The 25,367-nt window shown below is 40.9% G+C and overlaps 2 protein-coding genes across 4 annotated transcripts in view; one reads left to right on the top strand and one right to left on the bottom strand.

Annotated features, from left to right (window-relative positions):
- Positions 1-13,209, bottom strand: part of tbc1d19 (TBC1 domain family, member 19) — a 30,086-nt gene extending 16,877 nt beyond the window's left edge. Inside the window, exons 1-11 of one of the 2 annotated variants that reach the window (XM_086281175.1) lie at positions 13,013-13,209; positions 12,805-12,877; positions 12,646-12,691; positions 7,993-8,068; positions 7,798-7,872; positions 7,375-7,438; positions 6,577-6,623; positions 6,384-6,494; positions 5,732-5,804; positions 5,048-5,086; positions 1,646-1,758 (exon numbers count right to left, since the gene is read on the bottom strand). In XM_086281175.1, coding sequence (XP_086137301.1) covers positions 1,646-1,758; positions 5,048-5,086; positions 5,732-5,804; positions 6,384-6,494; positions 6,577-6,623; positions 7,375-7,438; positions 7,798-7,872; positions 7,993-8,068; positions 12,646-12,691; positions 12,805-12,877; positions 13,013-13,108 — 813 coding nt within the window. In that variant the 5' untranslated portion in view covers positions 13,109-13,209. The remainder of the gene's footprint in view (positions 1-1,645; positions 1,759-5,047; positions 5,087-5,731; positions 5,805-6,383; positions 6,495-6,576; positions 6,624-7,374; positions 7,439-7,797; positions 7,873-7,992; positions 8,069-12,645; positions 12,692-12,804; positions 12,878-13,012) is intronic. The other variant, XM_086281181.1, reaches the window with a different exon arrangement.
- A 2,114-nt stretch (positions 13,210-15,323) lies between these two features.
- Positions 15,324-24,895, top strand: cckar (cholecystokinin A receptor). 2 transcript variants are annotated; one of them, XM_086281140.1, is made up of 6 exons: positions 15,324-15,488; positions 15,611-15,757; positions 16,290-16,541; positions 19,557-19,818; positions 20,273-20,400; positions 20,655-24,895. In XM_086281140.1, exons 2-6 carry the CDS (start codon positions 15,631-15,633, stop codon positions 21,242-21,244), a joined length of 1,359 nt encoding a protein of 452 aa, XP_086137266.1. In that variant the 5' UTR covers positions 15,324-15,488; positions 15,611-15,630; the 3' UTR covers positions 21,245-24,895. The 2 variants fall into 2 exon arrangements, with proteins under 2 accessions (XP_086137266.1, XP_086137274.1); XM_086281148.1 differs by having other exon boundaries at positions 15,569-15,757.
- The last annotated feature ends 472 nt before the right edge of the window (positions 24,896-25,367 follow it).

The raw sequence follows: 25,367 nt of genomic DNA, 5'->3' as shown, positions 1-25,367 counted from the left end.
GTACTCGTTTCCAAAAAAGTAGTATCGGTGCATCCCTAGCATCTACCCTCACACAAAATTTGAAAATTATACCTTGAAAACTTTGAACGTTAGACTGCTAACAAACAGACAAAACAAACAAACTGATTGCACACTTCCTCCCTTCAGGGGAAGAACAAGGTGCTGGAAACATTGCCCAGAGATTTAAGTCCAAAGTAACATGACAGCATCACGCAGCTCACCAGCACATCCCAAAGGTGCTCTATTAAACTGAGATCTGGTGACTGTAGAGTTGCTTTTGTCTTCCTGTCAGCTCAAAGCAGTCTGTCCATTCTCCGCTGACATCCAAAGGCAGAGAACTGCCACTCACTTGATATTTTCTCTTTTTCAGACAAATTCTTCCACATCCTAGCGATGATTGTGTGGGGAAACTCCTAGAAAATCATCAGTTTCTGAAATAATCAGACCAGCTCATCATCAGGCACCAACAACCATGCAACATTTAAAATGACAGCCTTCTCCCTCATTCTGAGCCTTGGTCTGACATCAGTTCATCTCGACCACATCTGCTGCCTAAATGCATTGAGCTGTTGCCGTGTGATTGGCAGAAATTAAAGAGATTCGAGATTTACACAAGTTGAACAGGTGTGCCTATTAAAATGGCCTGTAAATGTCTATATTTCAGCATCAATGACACCTCCACAGTTGTGCATGTGTGCCATTTGCGCTAAATGCGCCGCCACACCATCGCAGATCTTGTTAACAACTGTTTACAATGCCAATGTGTACTCTTCTTCAGTTACATATAAGATTTAAATGATTTGCACTTTGCATTATTTAGTTTAATTACACCGCGTCCCAAACTTGTTTTCGAAATTAGATTGAGACTATTTAACATTTATCAAAGCAACACCCAAGTCATTTGACTGAAGAGATTACAGTCTTCATATTAGATCTACTGAAAGATAATTCTAATTCATAATATACACAATGCAGACAATTTTGCACCAGCCACATTTATCCTGTCTGTAACTAACCAACTGTGACTGTTTAATGTGTTTGCCCTTGTGGTATCCAAAGCCGTGCTAACGCTCTCCAGACCTCAGCCGGTTTGCCCACATAGCTCTCTCTAACGAATCAATCTCTTAATCACAAGCATTGTTTTTGCAACTTGCCACCAACATGAGACTCTGGATTGCAGCGTTTACACAGACCTCTGCCACACACACAGGGAGCCACACTGTTTGTGCTAACTGTGCTACACCCCCCAGCATCTGATTATGTTAACGTTTCTACAAACAGTCGCAGCGAGCCGATAAGCAGCACACCAGCGAATGCACGGATTGTCTAGTGTAGAAATTGCAGTTCAGTTGGTGTTATACATCATGTGTTGGTTTTTAGTGCATGGTATAAATGCAAGGATGCAAAGTGTTTAATCCTGGTGCCGTTCTCCAGGGAAACGAATACACCTGAGGTCCAATGGCCCCTCAGCTCCAAACCGTTAAGCGTGAATATGGATGCAGCTGAAAATTTCCCCTTGTAGTAAACATGCCCTCTGGGAATCACTGCAGCTGTGTGTGCACGGCTGCTCTACAGCAAACACAGCCAGCTGACGGTGGCCACCAGAGTGCAACTCGGCCATGTGTGTGTGCACAGTGTACTATACCTGTGGTTGGTTCGTGGCGTTAAGGATGAGGGCCCACAGGTCTGCCCGGAGCCCGGTGGGGCAGCCCTGCCTGCTGTACTGCTGTGCTGCTGCGCTATCCTCCTCCATAACCACTACACAAGAGACATGAAGACAAAACAGAGAATGGGTGCATAGCACAGCTGTTATTCACCTTAGGACCAGGCTTCCTTCACCTGGCAATTCCCCACGTAACATTCAGAAAGAGGGTTTAAAAAAAAGTTCCCAAAATGTTAAACTTCTCTCAGTAATTCATGAAGTGAAAAAAAAATATCACAAAAATCTGCTTCTGAACCCTGATGATAAAACATTTGATTATTAAGAAGTCAGTGTTTTTGTCTGGTTAACTGTGACAAATTTCTGACATTTGACAGACTAAATGACAGATGAATTCAAGAAATAATAATGGATTACATAAAAAAATTAGTCATATTCCAGAAGCGAGAATTTCAAATGATGTATTCTTCTTCTACACAGGAGTTGGATTTGTGTCGGTATTTGTAATTGCTGTAAGAGTACGTCTTAACGTTCAATGTAAATACACGAATGTTATTTGTGGCCAAGCCCAAACCATCACAACTCCACCATCGTGCTGACAGATGTTATGAGGCGTTTGTGCCGATATGCTGTCTAAATATCTGCAAGTTGGTCTCGTCTGTCCAAAGCACATTGTTCCATAAGTTTGTTTAGATGCACCTTTACAAACCTAAGCCGTGCTGATATGTTCTTTTTATAGAGAAGAGGATTTCTCCAGTTATTTGCAGCCTTGGGGCGTCCACTCCTGGGAAGCTCTCCTGCTGTCACGAATGTTTTCCACTTGTGAATAATCTTTCTCACTGCTGAATGATGGACTTCAGATTGTTTGGAAATGACTTAGTTACTGTTAAATAATGACACAGTGTAATATGTGCTGTTGTGCTGTATTTAAATTCATTCAAGTCCTCCTAAGGACCAGAAGATACGTTCTAGTCCTCATACCTAAAACCTTAGAATTAAAAGAGGGTCTACTTTCTTTTTCAATTGGCTATATAAAGGTAAAACAGTAGACTGGAGGAAGAACACATGTATGTATATGAACAACTGGAGGAGAAAAGAGTGGCAGGCCTAAAAAAACAAAACAACTAAAGCAGATGAAAAGTATCTGAAAGTCATGTCCTTAAAGAGCTTGAAGAAATCTTGAATAAAGCAAAGACCTGACATAGGACGTTCCTATTGTCCTAGCAAAAACAAATAAATGAAGGGTGGCTCACGACTGTATACAAGATATTCAAAATATTCAACATTTATTGAGAATTCTGCAAGAATCCTCGACAAGTAGCACAAAAATGAAAAGACTGAGTGTGGAGGATGTTTTTCTCCTCAAAAAAATGTATAAATATCAAAAATATTAACAAAGACATTCCCATAAATTCTGCGTAGCTTTCCAAGAAATCACTCAGGCGCATGCTGGAAACAAACTCTTGAACTTCCCCATTCTGCCCTAAATCTCTGTTGTGACAGGAGCCAAAAACACACAGCTCTTGACTTAAGGTGCTGGTCAGTCATAACATAAACGAACACGCTCCTCGTTTCCTACATTTCGTATTCGAGTGCACTTACTGCTTCGTCTGGACCACAAGGCGCAGCTTAGGCACAGAGGCGAACGGTAGATCGAGGGTCGTGGTTGTGTAAATAAACTACTGCCTGTGTTTGTAAGACTCTTGTTGGCTGATATCTGATTTGGCTGTGATATAGGTGGCGTTGTTACAGAGCAACGAGCTAACAGTTAAAGTGTTACCAATCTGAATGCTCGTGCTTCCACTCAGAGGCGGCAGTCATTCACTGTTAGAGGTGGGCGCATCGATCCAATTATCGATATTGTTGATGCAACGCTGGCATTGGTACTGGATCAGTACTACTGAGATAGGATGGATACATGGTTTCCTTTAGAGACAGACGCAGGTTGTAGGCTAAAAGTATCAATATTAGTAGTGGCAGTACTAGCCCTGTATTTTCTCTTGGTATTGGATCAGTACCAAAACATACAATATCTCACAGCACTACTTCTCAGTACTCTTTCTGCATCACACTTTCTGCTTGTAACACTTGTGCCTATTTTGGGGCTTCCATAAATGGGTCACAGTTGATATAATTAGATTAGTTTTGAAAAGATCTCCATAAAAAGGCTCTTAAATACAAAAATTAGAAACAAGACTGTCTGCTCATCAAGTTTCTGTCTTATTTGGAGTTATCCTTTAGAAGTCTTAAAAAATGACGAGGTAATGACATTCCTGGTTGCCTCTGTTAGGACACTTAAGCTGCTACATATTTGTACTTAGCATAGAGGAATGTATGGGCAAAAATGGCATTCAAAGCAAATATCCTTGTTTTTTGTTGTTTTCTTAAGAGAAATTTCATGTTATATTCATTGAAAGGACATGTATTTCCTTCCTTGCCTTCCCAAAAGACAAACAAACTGGTACATTCTTGACCAATAGGATGTGGATTTACACTACATTGCCAAAAGTATTCGCTTGTCTGCCTTCACGCGCATAAATGAACTTTGAGGGTCATCCCATTCTTAGTCGATGTGGTTTAATATGATGCCGGTCCACCCATTGCAGCTTCAACTCTTCTGGGAAAACCTTTCGAAGGTTTAGGAGTGTTTATGGAAATTTTTCACCATTCTTCCAGAAGCACATTTGGAGGTCAGACACGCCTTCACTCTAATTCATCCAAAAAGGTGTTCTATTGGGTTGAGGTCAGGACTTTGTGCAGGCCGGTCAAGTTGTTCCACACCAAACTCACTTATCCATGTCTTTATGGACCTTGCTTTGTGCACTGGTGTGCAGTCATGTTGGAACAGGAAGGGACCATCCCCGACTGTTCACACAAAGTTGGGAGCGTGAACTTGTCTAAAATGACCCCTCCACCAATCGCCCATCCGATTGCCAGACAAATAAGGTTCAGTCACACCACATTGACGTTACACCACTTCATCTGACTCTTTGCATTGCACTTAGTGACGTCAGGCTTGGATGCAGCTGCTGAGCCATAGAAACCCATTCCACGAAGCTCTCTACGCACAGTTCTTGACCTAATCAAAGGCCGCATGAAGTTTGTTGGTCCGTCACTATTGATTCTGCAAAAGTGGGCGACCTCAGCGCACTATACACCTCAACCTAGGTGAGGTGTATAGTGCGCCTAGGTGCTTGATTTTATACACATGTGGTCATGGAAGTGTTCATTAGAACACCTGAATGCAGTCATTTTGGATGGGTGAGTAAATACTTTTGGTAATTTAGTGTACAATGAACAAAATCTCATGAAGAAAATAGAGCTCAACAAAGCATTTCCACAAAAAAAAAAAAAAAAAAGGAATAAAAACAAGAACCAAACACTGACCTTTTTTTCCGATTTGCACATACTCGTTTTCAAACAAGTCTGTACAGGAACGAGAAAGAAAGCACAGATCCATCAGTGGTGCTATCTGCTCGATTTACAAACAGACATGCTGGATTCTATTTCAAGCCTGAACACCAAAGTGTAACAATGTCGATATGTGGCCTTCACCGAGATGTTGTTTGAGAAATCCCAGACGGCCCTTGTGGCACAAGAAAGGAACAAGGACTGATATGAAGTCCCTGTGGTATATACACCATTAAAGCTCTCTGTTCATTAGGTAAACACATTTATTCTAGAGTATTCTTTCTTAATCACAACCAGAAATGTGTTTAGGTCTGGTATTAAAATGCTGCTGAGTGATAATTAAAATTGTTATGATCTAAGCTTGCCTACAAATTATGTATTTTATAGGACAAAAAGTCCTCTGAAAGTTTTTAAAACTAATGAGCCTCTGATTCTGCCAAACGGCTGACACAGCGCTGTAACAGGGAGCTTCTTTTCTTGATGGTTAGATGAAAACATTGATGGCACTCTCACATATGTATGCCATAAACTTACAAAACTCTACAACCACCAGCATGTTATCGTTACAGTTTGAACATGTCTTTTAGGGCATGATAACTACCAAGCTAAGTATCTGCTATCAGCCTTCTCATCCTTCTCCTTCCAAGAAAGGAGTAATACCTGGATGGATGAGTGCGTGGTCATCAATCCCCATCTGTCCACTGGTCAGGTTCAGCTCTGAGTAGGCCTCTCTCTGAGAGTTTAACACAACAGACACAAAACACATGAATAAATGTACAATCTATTCTTCTTTCAGTTCAAAGAATACACTTCTACCTCAACACAATGCAAGACGTTTTTATTAATAAACACAAAACGTTAAAGAAAAAGAAATATATTAAGAGACATTATTAAGACACCCATGACTTCTTCATATTTTGCTTATAAGGCATGAGTGACGAGTTATGAAAATAAGTGATAAACAACACAGCTATTAGTCAGGATTTAATAGCTTGAAGAGCAGCCAGGGAGTTTCACTGCTGCATAATGACAAAAAGCTATTTCCCCTTGTTCAGAGTTTGCTCTGGGCACCACTACCACTGAGCTACGAGGCCTCTCTGGGCGATACTGCTGTAGAATATCAGGGATATTCAGGTTGAGAAACAGCTAATAAGCCTTTAAACTGGCAGCCAGAGACTTAGGAATTGGAGTGATGTTAGCTATCCTTTGAATAAGCTGCTGGTGTCTGATCCCACTCACAAGGACAAGTTTTTCCAAATCCCTATGACCCACAAACATGTGAAGTGAAGTGGGGAGGAACACAGATCCCTACCAGGTGTGGGATGTCCCTGACATTGAGAGGAACCTGGATGAGTCCCCAGTGACTCCTGACGCTGATGTCCTCGCTGCTATCGTGGTTGGGGTTCCGCAAACCGATTAGGACCTGTTTAGACAGCATTTATGTAACATAATGGAGTTCAATCCTGATAATAGCAGTAAAAAAACAAGGCGAGGAATGTGCTTACTTCCAGAAAGTCTTTCGGAGCATAGACAGGCCTGAAGCGACTCAAATCTGCAGCGATATAAACACGTAAACAATCTTTACAATGTGTTATGTAACAGCAGTCAAAAAAGCCATTTCTTTGCGAACTTAATTTATCAACTTCAACTTAAACACACATCTATGCAAATTAAAGGCCAGCTCTAAGTGGAACTTCTGTCCACCGTCTTCATAGCACGGCAGTAAGTTCCAGTCCCGTGTCATCCTCAGAACAAGGCCACATTAAGGCTTTCGACGAGAGGAAGGGGTGCTGCTGGTTATCTCCCTACCAGGAGTCTGGACAGCTTCTAGATTCACGATCCAAAATGTTTACAGCCGAAGGACGGCACATCCTAAATGTTATTATACACCACTGAGCACTGATAGCACTGTTAGGACACGAGATTAGGGTGTTCTTTGTAAACGCGGTGGCCTGAAGTCAAAGTGGTACGTATCTTCTGACAACAATAAAAACTCTTTTTAAACAACAAAAATGAATTCATAGCACAGGCTCAGTCATCTATGGGGAGGCTTGGCAGCACAATTCCAGCGTGTGCTCTGCAAAAAGCTACATTGTGCGCTATGCAGATGTTACAGAGCCCGAGTGCCTTAGAAAGCCTTGGCTGCATTAGCGCGGCTTAGGAAGCAAACACGGAAGTAGCAGATCTGGTTTTGAGATGTTCTAAGCTGGCGATAAATACAGCAGCGCCTGAACGCATCAACACTAATCTATCATAAAAGGCAGATTGCTCGAGGCCAAATCTCCTGGGTAGTGTCTTGAGACCTGGTTCATCTGTGCCCATCTCGTTCCATTTGTTGGTGAGCTCCTTCTGCTCCGCCGCGTGCCTCTGTGGAGCAGGCGGAAAGACAAGATTTCAACAAACAAATGCCGCACATCCCGTCTTAAAAATGTCACGTCAGTATTGCGTTCGAAATAATAAGTCATAAATACAATCGTGCCTGTGCAGAAGCAAGCAGTAAAACTGATAAACAGACTCCAAACAACACAGTCTGGATATCGTCAGTTAAAAAAGCTGCTCGGGTTTAGCCGCAGCTCATAGCTCAGTTGGCTCAGGGTTAAAATGATGCAGGGTTTTTAATTTGTTCTATTTGCAACATCTCTAGAGAAGATGTTGCAAAATAAAAACAAAAAACCCTACAAACTAAAATCTATAAACTTGGCTGTGATTGTCAATGTTTTAGTTACCATGTGAGCCAGAGGCACTCCAAGCTCTGTGCTCATGCTGTTCAGGCTTTTGAGGACACGCTTCTCCCAGCTGGCCTGTGTAAGAGACACACACATGCGCACACCTTAGTGATTTAAAAGTGAATTTGGCAGACAAAAATGATAGGAGTCAGGGAGAAGCAGAGAAAGTGAGGAAATAAAAGCAGACGGGCCGACCTGTGCCTTGCGCATGTAGACCAGCGGCTCTTTGAGATGCTCCGGGGGAGCCGGGGGATGCCTCGGGGGCAGCTGGCTGGAATGAGCAAATGCAAGTAAGACAACGTTGCCGACTGACACACAAATAACACCACTGTGTTTTTTCACAAAACACTTACAGCTTTGGGGAAAATGAAGCCGGTCGTGGCACAAAGAGCATCTTATTTTGAAAAGAAACACAGCTGAAAGGAGGAAACTGTCAAACAAAAGGGAAATCTTACTTTTTTTCCCCTTTACAAAAAGCAGGCAGTCAGTCTCCATTAGAGCCCACAAATGGACACCAGATGAGTCAGAAGACATCTCCAAATGCACAAACCCCCCCCCAGCTAAGCCTGCTTAGGGCATGCCGAATGATTCAAGGTCTCAGAGCGTTAAACAACGTTCACCCCAATCTAAACACCTATAAGAGCACATAGCGCCAGAAGAAGGAGCCATTAGTCACTGTTATATGTCACCCTCTCAAAGCAACGTATTAAGTCCTTGTTTCAGACTGAGCCTAAGGAGAGACAGTCCGGTGCTCTTCGAGATAAGTGAGTGCAGCACACGTTTCCGAGCTTTTTACGGAAGAGACAAAAAGGCCTCCAGCCAAACGGAGATTTCAGATAAAAAGAGTGCATAAATGTGGATAACAGTGGAGGGATTGTTAGTCTTTAACGTTCAGGGAACAATGGCTTTTTAGCTACAATTTCAGTGTTTAAAACCAAACATTTTTTTAAAGGTAAACCAATAACACTAAGAGGGAAAGGCAGAGGAGCCAAACTTGTGCAGGAGAGAGCAACATTTCTACCAAATTTTAAAAAAAACCCTGCATTAATCACCTTTAAATAGATAGTAGTGTACCAGCTTTTATATATTGTGTTATTATATTGTGCGTGTTGGATTTATGTGTAAACAAGGTGTAGAATGAGATGAATCTATAACATTAACGCAGTCTGATGTTGGGTTACGTAACCAGTCTCTTCCATGAAGCCGTGCCCGTGTTGTTGTGCACGCTCTGAGTCACTGCACGCTCCTGACCCCGTTCTCCCTCTGCTTCTGCAAGTAAACCTGGCTCCACTCACTCACACGTCTTCATTATTTCCAACTTATTTGGAAACTTTCTTTAAAAAAAGAAAAGAAAAAAGCAGCGACTTTCTGCACAAACCTTTGTCATGGTGCTGGACTTTATTGAGTTTCCTACTTGTTTCGATTTTGATCATTTCCCCACTGTCTCTTGGATTCTCTTTTTTCTTCACGACTTCTCTCATCTTTCGTGTAACTGCTTCCTGTTGTGTTTTGGTAATTGTTTGTCCTTGTGCGTCTTTCTCTGCCTTGACTTCTTGAGTTTGTCTTCCCTCTGACTCCCCGATGGTGTTTTGTCTTCATCTGCCTGACATCCTTCCTTTGTGACTGTCAGCCTCACCTTAATTTGATCCAACCTTGTCTCCTTCTATAATCAGCTCTCTGTTTACATTAAGTCTTATATAGATCATCTCTATCCCCCTAATGTGTTTCAAAGACTTCAAAGACTTTACCCGACTATTCTCGAAAACATTTGCTACTCTTCACAAAAGAAGGTTGCCATCAATTTGCACCTTGACCAGATGCGTTTTGTAGTCATCAACAAGCTTCAGGTATAATTCTGGCGGATATTTGATCGCTCTTCTTGGCACAACTGGTAGATTTCCTTTAAATTTCTTGGTTTCTTGGCTTTTAAGCGTAGTCCACAGATTTTCAGCAGTGTTGAGGTCAGATTTTTGGGAAGGCCATTCCAGCTATTTAACATTAGCTTGCTTTGTCCGCTCCAAAACCATGTGTTCTTAGGATCTTGCCCTGTTGGAAGACCCAGTTGTGTCCAGGTTTCAACCACGTTGTTGATTTCAGGTGAAGTTGGAGAATTTGGAGGTAGTCCTACTTTCTCATTATTCCATCCACTCTGTGATGGCAAAAACTTTTCTCCAGAAAGTATGTGGCCTGTCCACGCATGTAGCTGCTAATTTCAGTTGAACTTGAAGGTGAGCTCTAAGAGACTTTCCCAGCTTGTCTAAATCTACAATTCTCCTCCTCAAATCTTCACTGAGTTCCTTGGACTTTCCCAGTGTTCTGCGTATTGTTCAATCCATCGAATGGTGTCAAATAAATCCTTTTTGTGCTAGAAAGAGAAGTGACCGGTTGTAGTCGATCACAATCACTGGTTGACTACAATGATCAACCAGTGATCATTCGTTAATAGGCCTTGGGTTTGTCAAGTTAAAAGACACTGTAGAACCTTTAAGAGCACTTTTTAAAAGATTAAGTGAGTGTATGTATATATTTGTATATATTTGAGCCTGCAGGTATACTTTGACCCTGTGTGGATTTATGGAAGCCCGTTTCCACCAGTAAAAAAAACAAAAAAAATATTCATAACTCGAAATTTTGACATATTAACTCGAAATTGCGATTTATTAACTCAAAATCTGGAGTTAGCGCTGCCAATCAGTAATCTACATCATTTTCTTGTTACCTGGAAGGATCTAGCGTAGAGGAATGCGCACTCAAAACCAGATCGAACATATTGGCACTTTCAAGAGTACGTTTGCTGATAGTAACGCCATGTGATGTAGTTAATAACACAAGGATTTCATCATTTGTGAAGCCACGCTGAAAATAATCAGCAATTTGTGCATACATGACTGGCTGTAATACTGGTGACTTAGCTGCAGCATTTGTAGCTGAGGGCTTCAGCTTCCGGGTAACAAAGAAATTACGTTATTCACGTAGATTACTGATTGGCAGCGCAAACTCGAAATTTTGACTTATTAACTCAAAATTTTGAGAAAATTAAGTCAAAATTTTGATAAAGATAACTCGAAATTTTGAGTTATGGATACTTTTTTGTGCCAGAAACGGGCTTCCATAGTAGATTAGATCAAATTAAAAATTAATTCAAACTTGTACACCCACTTTTTGTTTTAAAGTGTTCTAAGATGTATGCTGTACAATCATACCAACCTGGAAAAGAACAGTTCAAAGAACAGTCATTGAAACCCAAAATTTCCATGAGATTAATTCCCATGATTAGTGGATGTTAACTTCTAACCACCACTGTACTTTCCATTAGAAGTTAGCAACACCTTTACAAGATATTGGGATATTCGGTGTACTACATTTTTAAACAGGGAGATCGTTTTTGGCGCCATCAAGCCAAAAGATACAAAGACAGGATTTCTGGTCTAGGTTGCCCAGCTCTTCTGAAGCAGTTTCCCAATGCTAGCATCTCCTTCACTGGAGGTACACGTAATCAATCATATAATCAAGAATAAAGAAACATGCCCTACTGCATTGTGGGGTGTTTGTCAAGCAGCCATATACACAGATATCACAAGAAATTTTACCCAAAGATGCCAATAAATCAAATTTAGCAATCATGATGAATAAAATGATTTGTATTTGATGGCTTTTCACTCTGTAGATATACAGAGTGATTGTGTCCTGACTCCTGACTACATTCATGTGTCTTTACAGCATCCTCTGTGTGCCTGATAATGATGATGATGAAGACAGACTTTCATATGTCGCATATTTGCTGTCATATGCAGATACCAAAGTTTAACTATAGAATCTGGGGAAACTTTATTTTTGTTTGTTCCTACTTTTCTGTCAAGGAAAATGAATCTTCCATAGAAAAAGCAATAACCCCTTTGAAGTCTACCAGCAACCATCAGTAGGCTGATATTAGCCAGCAATACACAGCAGTGACTCAGCAGATCGAGCTGTGCATCTTTAGTTTGCTAGGAGACAAAACAAATTAAAATTTCCACTATATCTAATAAGCTAATCATGAGCAGAGGTTTACAAATTTTCCATCCCTAATGTGTAAGCATTCAGTTTCCATCTAAACTGAAATGCACAGAGATCCTCACAGAGGCTATTAGTACATGTAAATGTTTATTTTGACAGCCTAACATTATTTAATTTATGAATGCAGAGATTTTTCCTGGCTCACAACGAGCCTTTGACAGGTGACTACACACATAAGCATGACTGGCCCGCATGGAGGACGCTCTATCTGATATTTACACTTACACATCTGCTCTTTTCTGGAGGCATTTTGTTTGTTTGTTTGTTTGTTTGAAATCCCCAATTTAGAAAAAAACCCGATAAAATAGTTCTGGTTTTTTTTTTATTATATACAAGAAAAAACTGTTTACTTTAATGCATTTTTCTCTGTTTTGCCTATTTGGTTTTTTTTAACAGTTTTATGCTCGAGCAAATTAAACACATTTCAAAATATCTATTTTAAAATGTATTATGGGCATCAGTTTAGCTCACTGGTTGAGTAGGTGACCATTTTACTATCATCCTGGGAAAATTCATCTCGGGAAAAAGCTCAAATTTGATACAAAAAAATTTCGAAATAAATGCGAATGTTAGACATGGATGAATGCTTGAAGCCATGATGAGTTTTTATAGAGTGATACCAAACGCAAGCATGGCACAAAACTAGCTTTGAATCATTTTGAGGCTGAGAAACCCCAAACACAATGACTGTCATGCTTGAGTAAATTCAACCCCACTGTGTGTGTGTGTGTGTGTGTGTGTGTGTGCAGTGCTTCGTCATACATGGACAGCTTTACACCAAATGTCACTTACATGTGCAGCTCTCTGTACACTGCATTCTGCAGCTTTCTTTCCCAGCCTGGAAAACATTGGAATTTGTTATTATATGTTATAATATTATTATCACTAAACAGACAAGAGACAACAGCTTAATTATGACTTTGTGAGAAGAGATTTCTTGCAGCTTGCTACCTGATGTTTTGAGAAAACTGCGGACGTCCTCTTTTAGAGACTCCAGTTTTACGTCAGGCTGGTGTAAACACTCCTGAAAACAATGGGGACATGGGGAAATCAATGCTTCACATTCTTAGACATGATGTGGCCTGGATGCTGTGGTTTTAGCTAAAGGTGAGCTAGAAGCAGAAGCACCGTGTCGTTAGCCACATGCTAGCTCACTCACTTTGGCTTGCCTCTCTATCTGAGAGTGTAAATGGCTTCCTCTGAGCCGCTGGATGATCTGAGCGATGGTCAGAGACAGCTCGATGCCCTCGTCCATCCTCCTTCTGGTCAAAGCCCGTTCAGTTATGCGTCTGAAGCCGAGCGGCTCGCTTCACTGCGGCTAAACTGTCAGCATCCAGCAGCCGCCCCCTGCAGAGGTTACTTAGCAACTGAGGACGGGCTGCGTGTCCGCAGGGGAAACAAGAACCACACACTTTAGTTCCGACCTCCTTTTTTCCCATCCAAATGTCAAAATTTCTAGTTAATATCTCCATATTTTGGCTTGATAACTCGAAACTAATGTTTTTATTGTACTATCAAAAATATAGATTTAAGTACAGAGAGAGAAATGTAAGATATTATGCAGATATCGAGCTTCTAAACACAAACAAACCTTAGAAGAGCGCCAACTCTAATGATTAAATGTAATAATAATAATAATAATAATAATAATAATAATAATAATAGTAGTAGTAGTAGTGAGGCAGAATATTTTTTGCCACGTAGATATAAACATGTCCAGTTTGTCCAGTCACCTCCTCTTCCTCTTCACTACTGCTTCAAAAGTATCTGGTTTGCAGCCAATCAGAGCCATCCTTCCTGATCACTTTATTCAATCAGCTCGTGTCACCAACTCTAATGCTGTTCCCTCAGCAGACCACAGCAAAGTACACTGCACTCACCACAACCGAGTGATAGAAAATCTCTGCGGCTGACCTTTGTGCATCTTTGTCATGGATGCCATTGACCTGTGGTATACCAGGTACTTGTATCATAAATACACAGTCATCATAACTGAGTAAGTCTAAGGTGTTTATCAAGTGTGAAGCACTATTTTGCATGGATACTTGTTATAGCCTTACTGAGAAGTGGTAAAGCTAATATAAGTGAAAACTAGTTCTTCTTGATTGTGGTTATTTAATTGTCTGGAAAACAAAACAAAACAAAAAGAAACATTAAAAATTCATGGGTTTAAAATGTAGTCTTATTCAGGTTGGGACTTGTCAAGCTGACTTTGACTGAATCACGTCAGCAGTTCTTCACAGGAACACACCCCAATAAAACCCCCTGAGGCCCAAACAGGAATTCACACAAACTATGCCTTGTGTGTGAGCAAAGTGTTTACACTGCGTGAGGTTCTGAAATCTCACTGATAACAAAAGATTTCTAAAATATATTTTTTTTAAATTAAAAGACAAACACTTTTTAAAATAATGAGAATAAAACTGAAACTGAAAACAAAAAAAACAAAAGTAAAATAAAATAAAATAAAACTTTGCAGGTTAGGATTTCTATACATTACCAAACATGAAATAAAGCCATTATAAAGCTTCTCACACAGTGATACGTCATGTATTACCATCACACTACAGATGATTTACACGTGTTTGAGTTTGTAATAAACGAGCATCTCTGTCCAGACTAAGCAAACCTGCTCAGCATGAGATGTTTTTGAATGCGCTCCATTAATAAACTGCCGAGGCTCATGATTCTGGAGGATAACTGGAAATGACCCAAATGATATAACTGCATCTGTTTAACTGGAGGTGAAATAGAAAAAAAAAATCTTCATGTTATTTGCTGTGGTCTCACATCTGGCCAGATGCACCTGAGATAGCCTATTAGTTCTCTGCTCTTCACTTCCTTTGTTTGTTTGTTTTTTTTGCAGGTGCTGCTGTAACCAGACTAAACGGGGTTTGTGTCGAAGCGGCTTTAAATAATAACAGATTACAGCAGAAACCCACCCAAAACACCACCAACTGCTTCTGAGAACCGTGAACAGCTTTCTCTCTCTCTCTCTCTCTCTCTCTCTCTCTCTCTCTCTCTCTCTCTCGCTATTAAGAATTTCATCAAACAACTCCCAAGACTATAATTATGACTTGTCTCTTCTCGTGTGAGGGAGTGAAACAATAGTCAGTGTGACTGACTTCTAAATATTGGAGCTGGCGATAACGACAGCCTGCTCCTCCACCCGTCAGAACAACTCAAACTAGAGTAAAAGGTAAAAGAGCTCCTCCAGTCCTGCAGTTCCACGGTGAAATTCGGGCGGGGGGGCGTGGGATATATGGATAGCCGACGGCAGGTGAAGGACTGCAATTCGGTACATTTGAATTTTTGACGTTTTGGCTTCAACCTTCCTCCAAATGAGCCGGACTATAATCTATCAGCCCTTCTTATCTCTCCCTCTCTCTCTATCAGTGCCATGGTTTGACACGTGGTGATTTAAAGAAAAGGAGGAGGGGGGGGGGGGGGGGGGGGTCCAAAGAGGCGGGCTGAGCTTTCAAGAGCGAGACCCTTCCACATGCTGTCAGGAGTTGGAAATGTGGAGCACCAGAGGAGCCCAGCACGCTACGCCGAGAGCGCACGGGAACTTGTAGAGAGCAGTCCTGCTCTTATTATTCTCATCCCCTCTACTTTTTATTGCCTCGTTAAATAAGGTAATAATAATAATAAAATCACTATGGATGCTTAGTATTTCTCCGTGCAAATACCCTGGAGCATTTTTCTTTTCTCGAAGGAGCATTCCGGTTGATGTTCATATGACTGATTTCTACTCGAGGCTATAGGAGAAACTGCGAAATGGAGACGTTTACAATCCACGACATGCTGATAAACTCAACGGACCTCAACAGGATTTTGTGCAGTTTTGGGATCAAGAATATTTCCGAGTGCGAGAGCGAGCAAGACATCTTACCAGAACCCAAAGGTACAGCGACTTTATCCGCCAGCAAAATGCCGAGGGACATCTTGTGCAATTTTAGACCACTCCATTCAAAAGTCCGATGTTCCTTTTTTTTAAAAAAAAGTATTTATTTAGTTGCTCAAACCGCGTTTATTCTACTCGGGCTTGTACCGTAAGAGCGACTGCTTTGGGCATTTTTCGTGCGTCAGTGCGCATTACGCATATGGCTCAGGTCCTTCTCAAAGCTAATGTAGTCCGCTGTATGTGAGTAGTGACACATAATGCTGTCACTGCTCACTGAGTCCGCATATGTCAAATGAACTGAACTATCTTTGTGCACTTTGAGGACTTAAATAGAGACCAAAGACGCATCAGTGGCGACGTTGTTGAGGCTAAAACCCCCAAAATGAATACAAATCCTGAAGATATTCCATATGAGTGGCTATTTTATAAACATTATGGGGGGTTTTAGCATACGGGCTGTGCATTCATTTAAATAAATATAGAAACTGGTATCTGTGTGCGTGTAAACTCGTACTGTGCCCCACTTCCACAGACATCAACCAGACAGTGCGGATCGCCCTCTACAGCCTCATCTTCCTCCTCAGCGTGCTGGGGAACAGCCTCATCATCGCCGTCCTGGTCAGGAACCGGCGCATGAGGACCGTCACCAACCTGTTCCTACTGTCTCTGGCCGTCAGCGACCTGATGGTGTCCCTAGTCTGCATCCCCTTCACCCTTATCCCCAACCTCATGAGGGACTTCATCTTCGGCAACGGCACATGCAAGCTGGTGATGTATTTCATGGGTACGTGTCCTCCACGATTCTTCATATTAATCGACAGCCCAAGTTGTTTATTGTTGTGATTGTTAAAACATGACTATTTTAGTTGATTTAATCAGTTAAAATATGTCCAAATGCGTCTGAATGAACTAAATAAAGTTTCACACCAGTGCACATCTGTCCTCCAGTTCAAGGCTTCCTAACATGCCACACAAACATGACCCAGTTCCCCAGCTCTGTGAGTTATTATCGTGTTTTGAATTGTGTTGGTAATGGAATCATACAGATGCTAATTAAAGTAATCTGAGGGCATGTCCAGAGCCCGCATTTCCCTGTATTTTCAAATCCTCCCGGAGCTTTAATGAGAGTCAGCTAAAAACAGCGTGGCTCAGAGATGTTCAGACACGCTGAACACGAGAGTGGAGCTTTTTTTATGAGTTTGTCAGTATAAATATAAAAATAGATAAAATCAGGGTGTATTATAAGATGAATTCAGAAAAGGCGGAATTTGCGTTCATGCATGCACCACACCAGCAGGTTTCTGGGATATCATCGATAGTTAAAGCTGTGCAATAACGAGCAGTAATTTTGGTATCGGTCAGATATCAAGTAAATGCAATTAAATGCAAGGGCACGATACCAACACCGATACTGAAACTTTTACACTAGGAAGGCAGCTCAGATTACAAATTTTTGTAGACGTTTTAATGGCCATTAAAAAAAACTTTCATTTCTACCTTCCACAATAATCAGTTAACACAACAAAACACTCATTTCAGCTTTTCATGGATTTTGAAACTGGATTTTTTTGAGACCTGAAATTGAAATCTACCCAACAGCTTCTATTGTTTAAATGTGCTATAGGCTATAAATAAAATACACATGACAGTCAACAAAAAAGGTTCAGACATTTTCCACAGTGCATGTTTGAGGTGTAATTTTATTCAACACAGCTCAGAGTAAAGATGCAAAGTATCGATCCGATAGCGGTGGTATCGATACTATCGATATTTGGATCGTTCCACACACATCTATTGCAAGTTCTTAAACCAATCATGGTGAGGTGCAAAAAATAATTGCAACTTTGCATAATCACATGGCTTCTTTTTTTTTTCAATGAGGGGGAGAAAAATAAATAAATCGTTTCTAATTAAACGCATCCAACCGGCCAACACGAGTCTGAAAGGATCAGTGACATCAAATGTAACATTCATCCAGCCCCTCTGGACTGCACAGCCTCAATTTATACCACTGAGGCTGCACAGCTGAAGACCATGATGCATCTGCTTCCAGTAATTTAGCTCATCACCATCACCAGACATTAGGTCTCTGTTATGGAGACTTGAGGTCTCTGTTATGGAGGATGGATTTCCAAACCGGAAACAAGGGTCTAAAGATAGAGAGGGCTGCGCGTTGCACAGAGTACGAAGCCCCACAGGTAGATCTGTGGTTTGTGGTGCCGAATGGCGTCAGTGAGTGTTTGGGGGTTTCCTGTTTCTTGTTTGTTTGTTTTACAGTCAAAAAGTTTTATCATTTCCATGCAGTTAGCAGCAGATGCCACAATCTATGGAAGATTTAAACATTTTTCAAAAGTCACAATCAAAATATTTTCAAGTACTTTCAACAAAAAGCAACATAAATCTTTTTTCTTTGGAGTTTTTTGCTTTTTAAGACTCGCTGCCTCAGTTTGTCCTTCTGTGTCACTTCCTTTCAGAGTTTCATTTATCTTTATTCGGGCATTTGAAAACTTCCATACTGACAGCTTCAAAGGAGATGAGTCAGTCCCATCAGACATGTGAATCACATTTTCTCGCTGCGAGCTCTGTAATAAGGTGCATTCATTACCGATGTTGTATCGACTGCTAATATTTCATTTTCATTAAATTACACGTCCGCAAGGAAATGTGAGTTTCATTTTTCATTTAGCTCATTCCTCAAAATCACAAAGCTCTCCCGGGATTGTTGCATCATCTGTCTGTTTGTGTGTCCTCTCGGATTGCACAAAGCAGCTATTTCAAGTGTGTTTGTGCATCCTGTTGTTGTTTCTGAGCGCGCCACTGCTGCCGCGCTGACAGGCAGCGCAGGATGTGCTCTGTCGCAGCTCAGCAGTTAAATTTAATGTGGTGGAGCATTAACGTGTGCAGCGACATTACTGTAAAGTCAGTGACATGTTGTGAGGATGATTTGTGGGAGATGCAGCACACAGGGGGAGGAGAGAAAGATGACGATTAACACTTATTAATAGACGATTAGTGTTGCGGTGGCATCTTTCTAAAAAATGCAAAGCAGGTCTGTGGATGAAGTGAGAATTGGTAGTCAAAGGATTACAGATGCCTAAACTTCAGTTCTTACTTCACACGTATTTGTTTCATTTCGACAGAACTGGGTTCAACCAGAGGAGTCGCCCCCTGCTGGCTAAAAAAAGAGCAGGTTTAAGACCCTTGGGAGCCACACTCCTCTGCTCTCTGTTTCACTATCTGGTCTTTCTCTGCTCACCTCTGTGTGTCCTGGCAAAGCAGACACAAGGCAGAGGAGACAAGCAAAGAGAAGAGAGACGTAAACATAATAAGACCAAAGTGTAAATTATCATACGAGTCATTTTGAGGCCATTTTTTAAATATACAATTTTCTAAATTTGCAGATTTAATAAATATAGATGAATGTGGGGTAAAGCTGTCCTTTTTTATTAAGTTTACTTTTTTTATGCTAAGCTAGGTTAATGGTCTTTTGGTTGTAATTTCGTTGTAAAGAGTGAATGCACTTGTTGTGGTTTTATATGTGGTGGTAAAGCCAAACAAGTTCCGATGACTATTCTGTAAAACACACAAACACAGAGTTGCTTTAATTCTTCACGGCACAGATTAATCAGGCTGCTGATATGACAGCGTCACGCAGCTGCTGCTGGTTTGTCTGATATTCCTTTTAAAACAAATGTAACACATTAGAAAAAAATGCAGTGTTCTACATTAGTCTGTAATGATGATGTAATGAATGAAGTTTCAGCCAATCAGAACTGTGTGGATTTTCTGACCTCTGCAGGTGTCTCTGTGAGCGTCTCCACCTTTAACCTGGTGGCCATCTCCCTGGAGCGCTACAGTGCCATTTGCAACCCCCTCACCTCCAGGGTGTGGCAGACAAAATCCCACGCTGCCAAGGTCATCACTGCCACCTGGTTGGGGTCTTTTATACTGATGCTGCCCTACCCCATTTTTAGCACCCTCAAGCCCTTCACCCGCCTCAACAACAGCACTGGGCACATGTGCCGCCTGGTGTGGCCCAACGACATCATCCAGCAGTCCTGGTGAGCTGAAACTCCCCCCCCCAAAAAAAAGTGCTAAACTGTCCTTCTGAGGCATCTTCACGCTTGGATGTACTCGGCCTGAGAGGTAGCAAAAAATATCCCTTTGCTAATTTCAGATGGGCACTTTATTGATTTTCTCAGCTTGGTGCTGCTGGCGAGAGACATCTTTTTGGGAAGATGTTTATGCGAGACACAGATTTGACTCTTCAAAGTAAAAGTTTTCATTTTTCAGTTGCTGCTAATGTTGTTAATCAGTCAAGACAAATGCTGCACAGGAAGATTTAAAATTTAAATGCTCAACAATTAAGCAATTAAATGTATAAAATAGTGTAGAAGTGACTGATGAGGGGGTTCTGGTATTCACTAAGTACAAACAGTAAGAGAAACCACACATTTGAGGTATGTGTGAAGCTCATGGATTCTCTCACCCCACCCGAAATATCTTTCTTTCCAGGTATGTGTCCCTATTGTTGCTGCTCTTCCTTATCCCTGGGATCGTAATGATGACAGCCTATGGACTCATCTCAATAGAGCTCTACCGGGGCATCAAGTTTGAGATGTCCAACAGGAAAGTTGGCAGAGGTATGGTACCTGAGCACAGAAAGTAACAAAAGTTTTTAAAATGTGGTTATTTTGAATGTTAACAGTTAAAAGCAAAGATCGATTAATATGAATTGTATCTTCTCTACTTTAACATTGGGGCACTCTAGCTAAAGTTTCTGAAAACATGGGCTATTTGGGGGGGACTGCTTCACTTGCTCACTGATGGAATTGGCGGCTTTGAACTTCTTTTTTATGCTAGCGATAAATCCGTTTATTATTATCTTCCCTTGCAGACAGACAGTCCAGCACTAGCAGCATTAAGCCAGGTGACAGCGATGGCTGTTACCTGCAGCCATCCAAAAAGAAGAGTTTGACGATGAACACCGGTAGCTCCATGATGGGCCGCGTGTGTGGCAGCGGCAGCTCCACGTCCAACCTGATGGCTAAGAAACGCGTTATCCGAATGCTGCTGGTCATTGTGTTTCTTTTCTTCCTGTGCTGGACCCCGGTCTTCGTGGTCAATGCATGGCAAGCTTTCGACCGGCGTTCGGCCTACCGTCTCACCGGCGCGCCGATCTCCTTCATCCACCTGCTCTCCTACACTTCGGCCTGCGTCAATCCCATCATTTACTGTTTCATGAACAAGCGCTTCCGCCAGGGTATGCTGGCTACCTTCTCCTGCTGCAGCTGTTTCAGGAGGGGTGGTGGAGGCAGTAGCGGCTTGACGAGGTCAGCTGGAAGCAGACTAACCCAAGGGGAAGCGGGCAGACCGCGAGAAGGGCCCAAGAGCCCTGAGCAGAATGGTCACACGTCGCCAAGTGGAAGCAGCACACGCTTCACCTACACAGGCATCCGTGCATCAGCCTGGAGTGAGCTGACTTAAGTCGGATTGATCCGTCTGTGCACCAAGTGTACTGGCCCAAGTGCAAGCATAAGATGGAGAGCTGTGGTTTGTTGTTTTTGCGAAAAGCTGTCACAGTGCTTTCGAGACTAAGCAAACATGTTGCTTTAGCGCCACTATTTTAATGTGACAAGTAGGCAGAGACTGTGGAGCAGATGTGGTGTGCCGTCCGTAAAGTCACAGCTGTGACTTTATCATAAATGTTTCCATAAAGCTTGCAGAGTGGCCAAGTGATGCCTGTTCATACTTGCTTTTAGGGCCCACAAGCTTGTCGGAAAAGTGCAAAGTTCTGATGAAGCAGAGAATCAGTTTTCATTTTACTTGCTTTTGTTTTATACACGCTAGAAACTGCTTCTGAACTGTACAGTAACCAAACAGTATTTACACATGCTTCATTTGATCCACGTGCATTACGTGGGCAGCTTTTCACATAACACGCAGTGCCAAAGAGAGGTCAATTTTTATCATTTTAAATGGGTTAATTGATGCACTGAAAGTTCAATAAAGTTTTACTTTTATTTTTTTAATAGCTGATCTAAAGATTTGATGACGTTAATCCCAATAAATTACAATGGTGAAAAATGACCTTTTAAGCCAACATGACCTTTAAGCATAAATAAATAAATAAAAACCCAACTATCTTTTATAAAATGACAAATGAGAAACTAAACAAATGCGCTTTAGCTTTCATTTATAAATGACAACCACTGATTTCCAGTTATTTTGTAATGTATCCAAATGTGCTTTCTAAAGCTTTTAATATGTGTTATTCTTTGTATTATTAGAATCATTAAAGTTGTTGCGTAACAGCAAGTTTTTAAACATAAGTAAAGGCCGACTTAAAGAAAACATTTAACCTGGATATCAAGTGGCTAGCTTAGCAATTAGCAATGTTATTAATGGAAAGAAAAGTAAAGTAAAGCTATTAATGGCGGGAAACCTAGAAAACACTATTGGTGGGAAATGTAAAACAGAGCTATTAATGGCAAGAAAAACTGAAATAAAGCTCTTAATGGTGGGAAGAGCATTAAAAAGGCTATTTAGGGCGGGAAAGTGGAATAAAGCTTTGAAGGAAAAGGCGGGAAAATGCTTTTAATGGCAGATAAAAGATACTCTATAAATACTCGTGAAGAATCCTACTATTACTGGCTCTAAAGGTCACTAATATTTTGCTGCTTTTATATGTAATTCACATGTACAAATACAAATGCAATATTTGTTTTGCAATTATGCTATTTGTGTTAAGCTATTTCAATGCAAACTAGTGCGATGATTTCTGCATAGCTAGCCTGTTACGAGAAATGACATAACAATTTAACATGCAATTCCAGATTTTATATATACATAAAAAAAAGTTCAAGCTACAAGTATAGTTTGAAGATTAGAGGGTTGTATAACGAGTTAGCAAGATGCTTTTTGTTTTTTTGTTTAGTCTGACTATATTTCCATGACAACTTATAACCTTGTCTGGGACAGGTTATGTTCAGAGCTTTAATTTAAAACTGGCTGGGAGCGTCATGTTTTTTTTTACAGTCCATTAGTGTGACAGATTCTCTGCTGAAGGAATGTATTTTATTTATGTAACCTTTAAAGCTTATTGTCACTAAAGTCCAACTGTACTGTTACAGCTGCACAAATTGTACCTTCCCACTGGAATTTACAAGTATTCATATTCAAATGATGTGAAAAATGTATAATTTTTTACTTGTTCCTAATTTGCTACCAAAATTCCCTCTATTAGTGAGACTTTAGCAATTACACCACAGATTGAAATTCAAACTTATCTAATCAGTTTTACAAAGCCAAGAATACCTAATCAATCAATAAAATTAAATTTACTTTGAGCTGGTGATTACCATGTCGGCTTTATTAGGCAGAATCTGAGTCAAAGACACTGAGTAACCTTTAATGTTTAAGTGTTGCCAGTTTAAAATTTCTGAGCGCTAAATGAGCTAACGCAAAGATGCTTAGCTCATTTAGCTTGATGTTTAGCTCGATGCTTGTGACAAGCACCTCTAGAAGACATTGAGAAAAAACAAACCCCTTATTTGCATTTGGTTATAAGATGCATTTCAATGAATCAAACAAGTGGATAGCGGAGACACGTTGCTGTTAACACCTATTATGCATCTTCGAGGTGTTCAGCTAACCACTTCAGTTCATTTTCTTACTAGCTCCACAAGTCCCACTAGAGCAGGGGTGGACAATTCATTTTCCCAAGGGGCCACATAACAAACTGGGCCCTCCACAACAGTCCCAGTTTGTTATGTAGCCCCTTGGGAAAATGAATTGCCCATCCTTGCTCAAGAAGGTCAAAGCACTAGACAAGCGCCAGTCTGGATGAAATTGAAATGTTTTTCAATGAACAATATGCTTGTATGGGGTTTTCCGGCAATTGATATCAGCCAGGACAAGGTCAGTTGCTACCACCACATCCTGCATCAATGACGTCCTCGCTGGGCACAGACCAGGAAACATTAACTATTACACCACAAAAAGCACGTTGCCTAATGTGTCCCGGACCACCAAGGCAATGGGTCTGAGTGATCACATCTCTGTGGTTGTTTACGCGTGTATATAACGCTGTCCGCTTGTGACCCGATTGCCCAAGATGCATTTCAAACCAAGTGTAAACAGGCTCGAAATGAGCTATAATATCGATATTTAGGAATTTTAAGCACCTAGCTGTGTAAACTTGTGCTTGAAAACAACATTTTATGTGTCGTCTGATCCCCACGCTGCAGATCAGCCATAACTCAATCGCTCGCTGCACAAACTGCTCTGCTGCTGTCCTTGACCCACCTCGTGGGCACGCAGGGGCCTTATCTTTTTCTGGGACTCAAAACACCTGCAACTCCTCTTCAAAGGGCCAATTCCTGGTATTATCCATCCAATTTCCAGTTAAATGTTAAATATAGCAGCACTGATGTAGCAACTTTTTCACTGTAAATATAGCCCTAATGTTCCACTGTAAATTATTACTTTAAAGTGCAATGGCTGCGTGTTTCGTTCAATATCGAGGTAATGGGTTCAGACCTGAATGTACAAAAGTGAGTCAAGTGATTTTTATTGCTTTGTAATATACACCTGAGTTTGGCTTTGGTGGAAGATGTTGTGATCTCCTGCAAATCTGCGATCCATCGACCATATAAAGTCAGTGCGTGCGCACACTTCAGCAGAGCGATTCAGAGCTTTTAACAGCTTTAAAGACAGAGGACTTAAAGGAAAGACGATCCACTGGGAGTTCGTCAGATAAGAGCTCCATTTGGGCTTGGTAAATGCCCAAACCTCCCCACCTGCAGTCACCTTGCAGCCACCAGATGTTGAAGCGTCATTGGACGCTGTTGTTTACACACCAAATAAATAAATAAATGTCAATAATGGGTTATTTCTTCTCTTCAGCTACAATCATGATTCAAGCTAAAAATAATCAAAGAATCATCATAAAAACACACAAAGTGAGATTTTACATCACTTTTTTTTTTATTTCTCATTTTTATGCCAATATTGCAAGTTTTTTTCTCATTTTTTTTCTTCTTTTAATGACATACAGATTTGAGCAATGATCTGGAGCTGCAATATGTACAAAAAACAAACTAACGTTATGTTATAAAAAACAAAACAAAAAAAGAACCGTCCCCTTTGTTTTTGACGTTATTGCTAAATGTTACAAACGGCACAGGTTTCTACCATCAGCAACCCTTTGAGCACTGAGTATACTACCACAATGACACCTCTGCTTACCATTTTTACTAGAATAATACACAGATACAGTGAGAGAAGTGGAAGATAGTGGAGGGGTGTGAGGAAGAAGAGGAGGAGGAAATGATAAATAAAAGGTGATCTGCAAGCTAAGCGCAACAGGCTGCGTGTTAAAAAGGTGGGAAAAGAAGAAAATAAAGGCGAGGAAAATGTGAGTGAGGATGAAACGTGTGAGAGAAATAGAAAAGTTAGCGCTCTGTAGTGCAAACAGCCGAATAAGTCTTGAGGAGAAGTAAGGCTGAGTGCGACAGAGAAAGGGCTCCACACTCCTTTTTTAACTTTTTTTTTTTTTTAAACACACAAACAAAAGTCTGTTTAAAGCTGCCTCTCACTCTGCCCTGTT

The sequence above is a fragment of the Aulonocara sp. 'chitande type north' Nkhata Bay genome, linkage group LG3 (genome assembly GCF_057382095.1).
Source record: "Aulonocara sp. 'chitande type north' Nkhata Bay isolate Kocher_YH1m ecotype deep benthic linkage group LG3, A_spYH_male_GT1.1, whole genome shotgun sequence".
Taxonomy (NCBI): Eukaryota; Metazoa; Chordata; class Actinopteri; order Cichliformes; family Cichlidae; genus Aulonocara; species Aulonocara sp. 'chitande type north' Nkhata Bay.
Note: the sequence above shows the minus strand (reverse complement) of the source record. Positions and strands in the feature narration are given on the sequence as shown.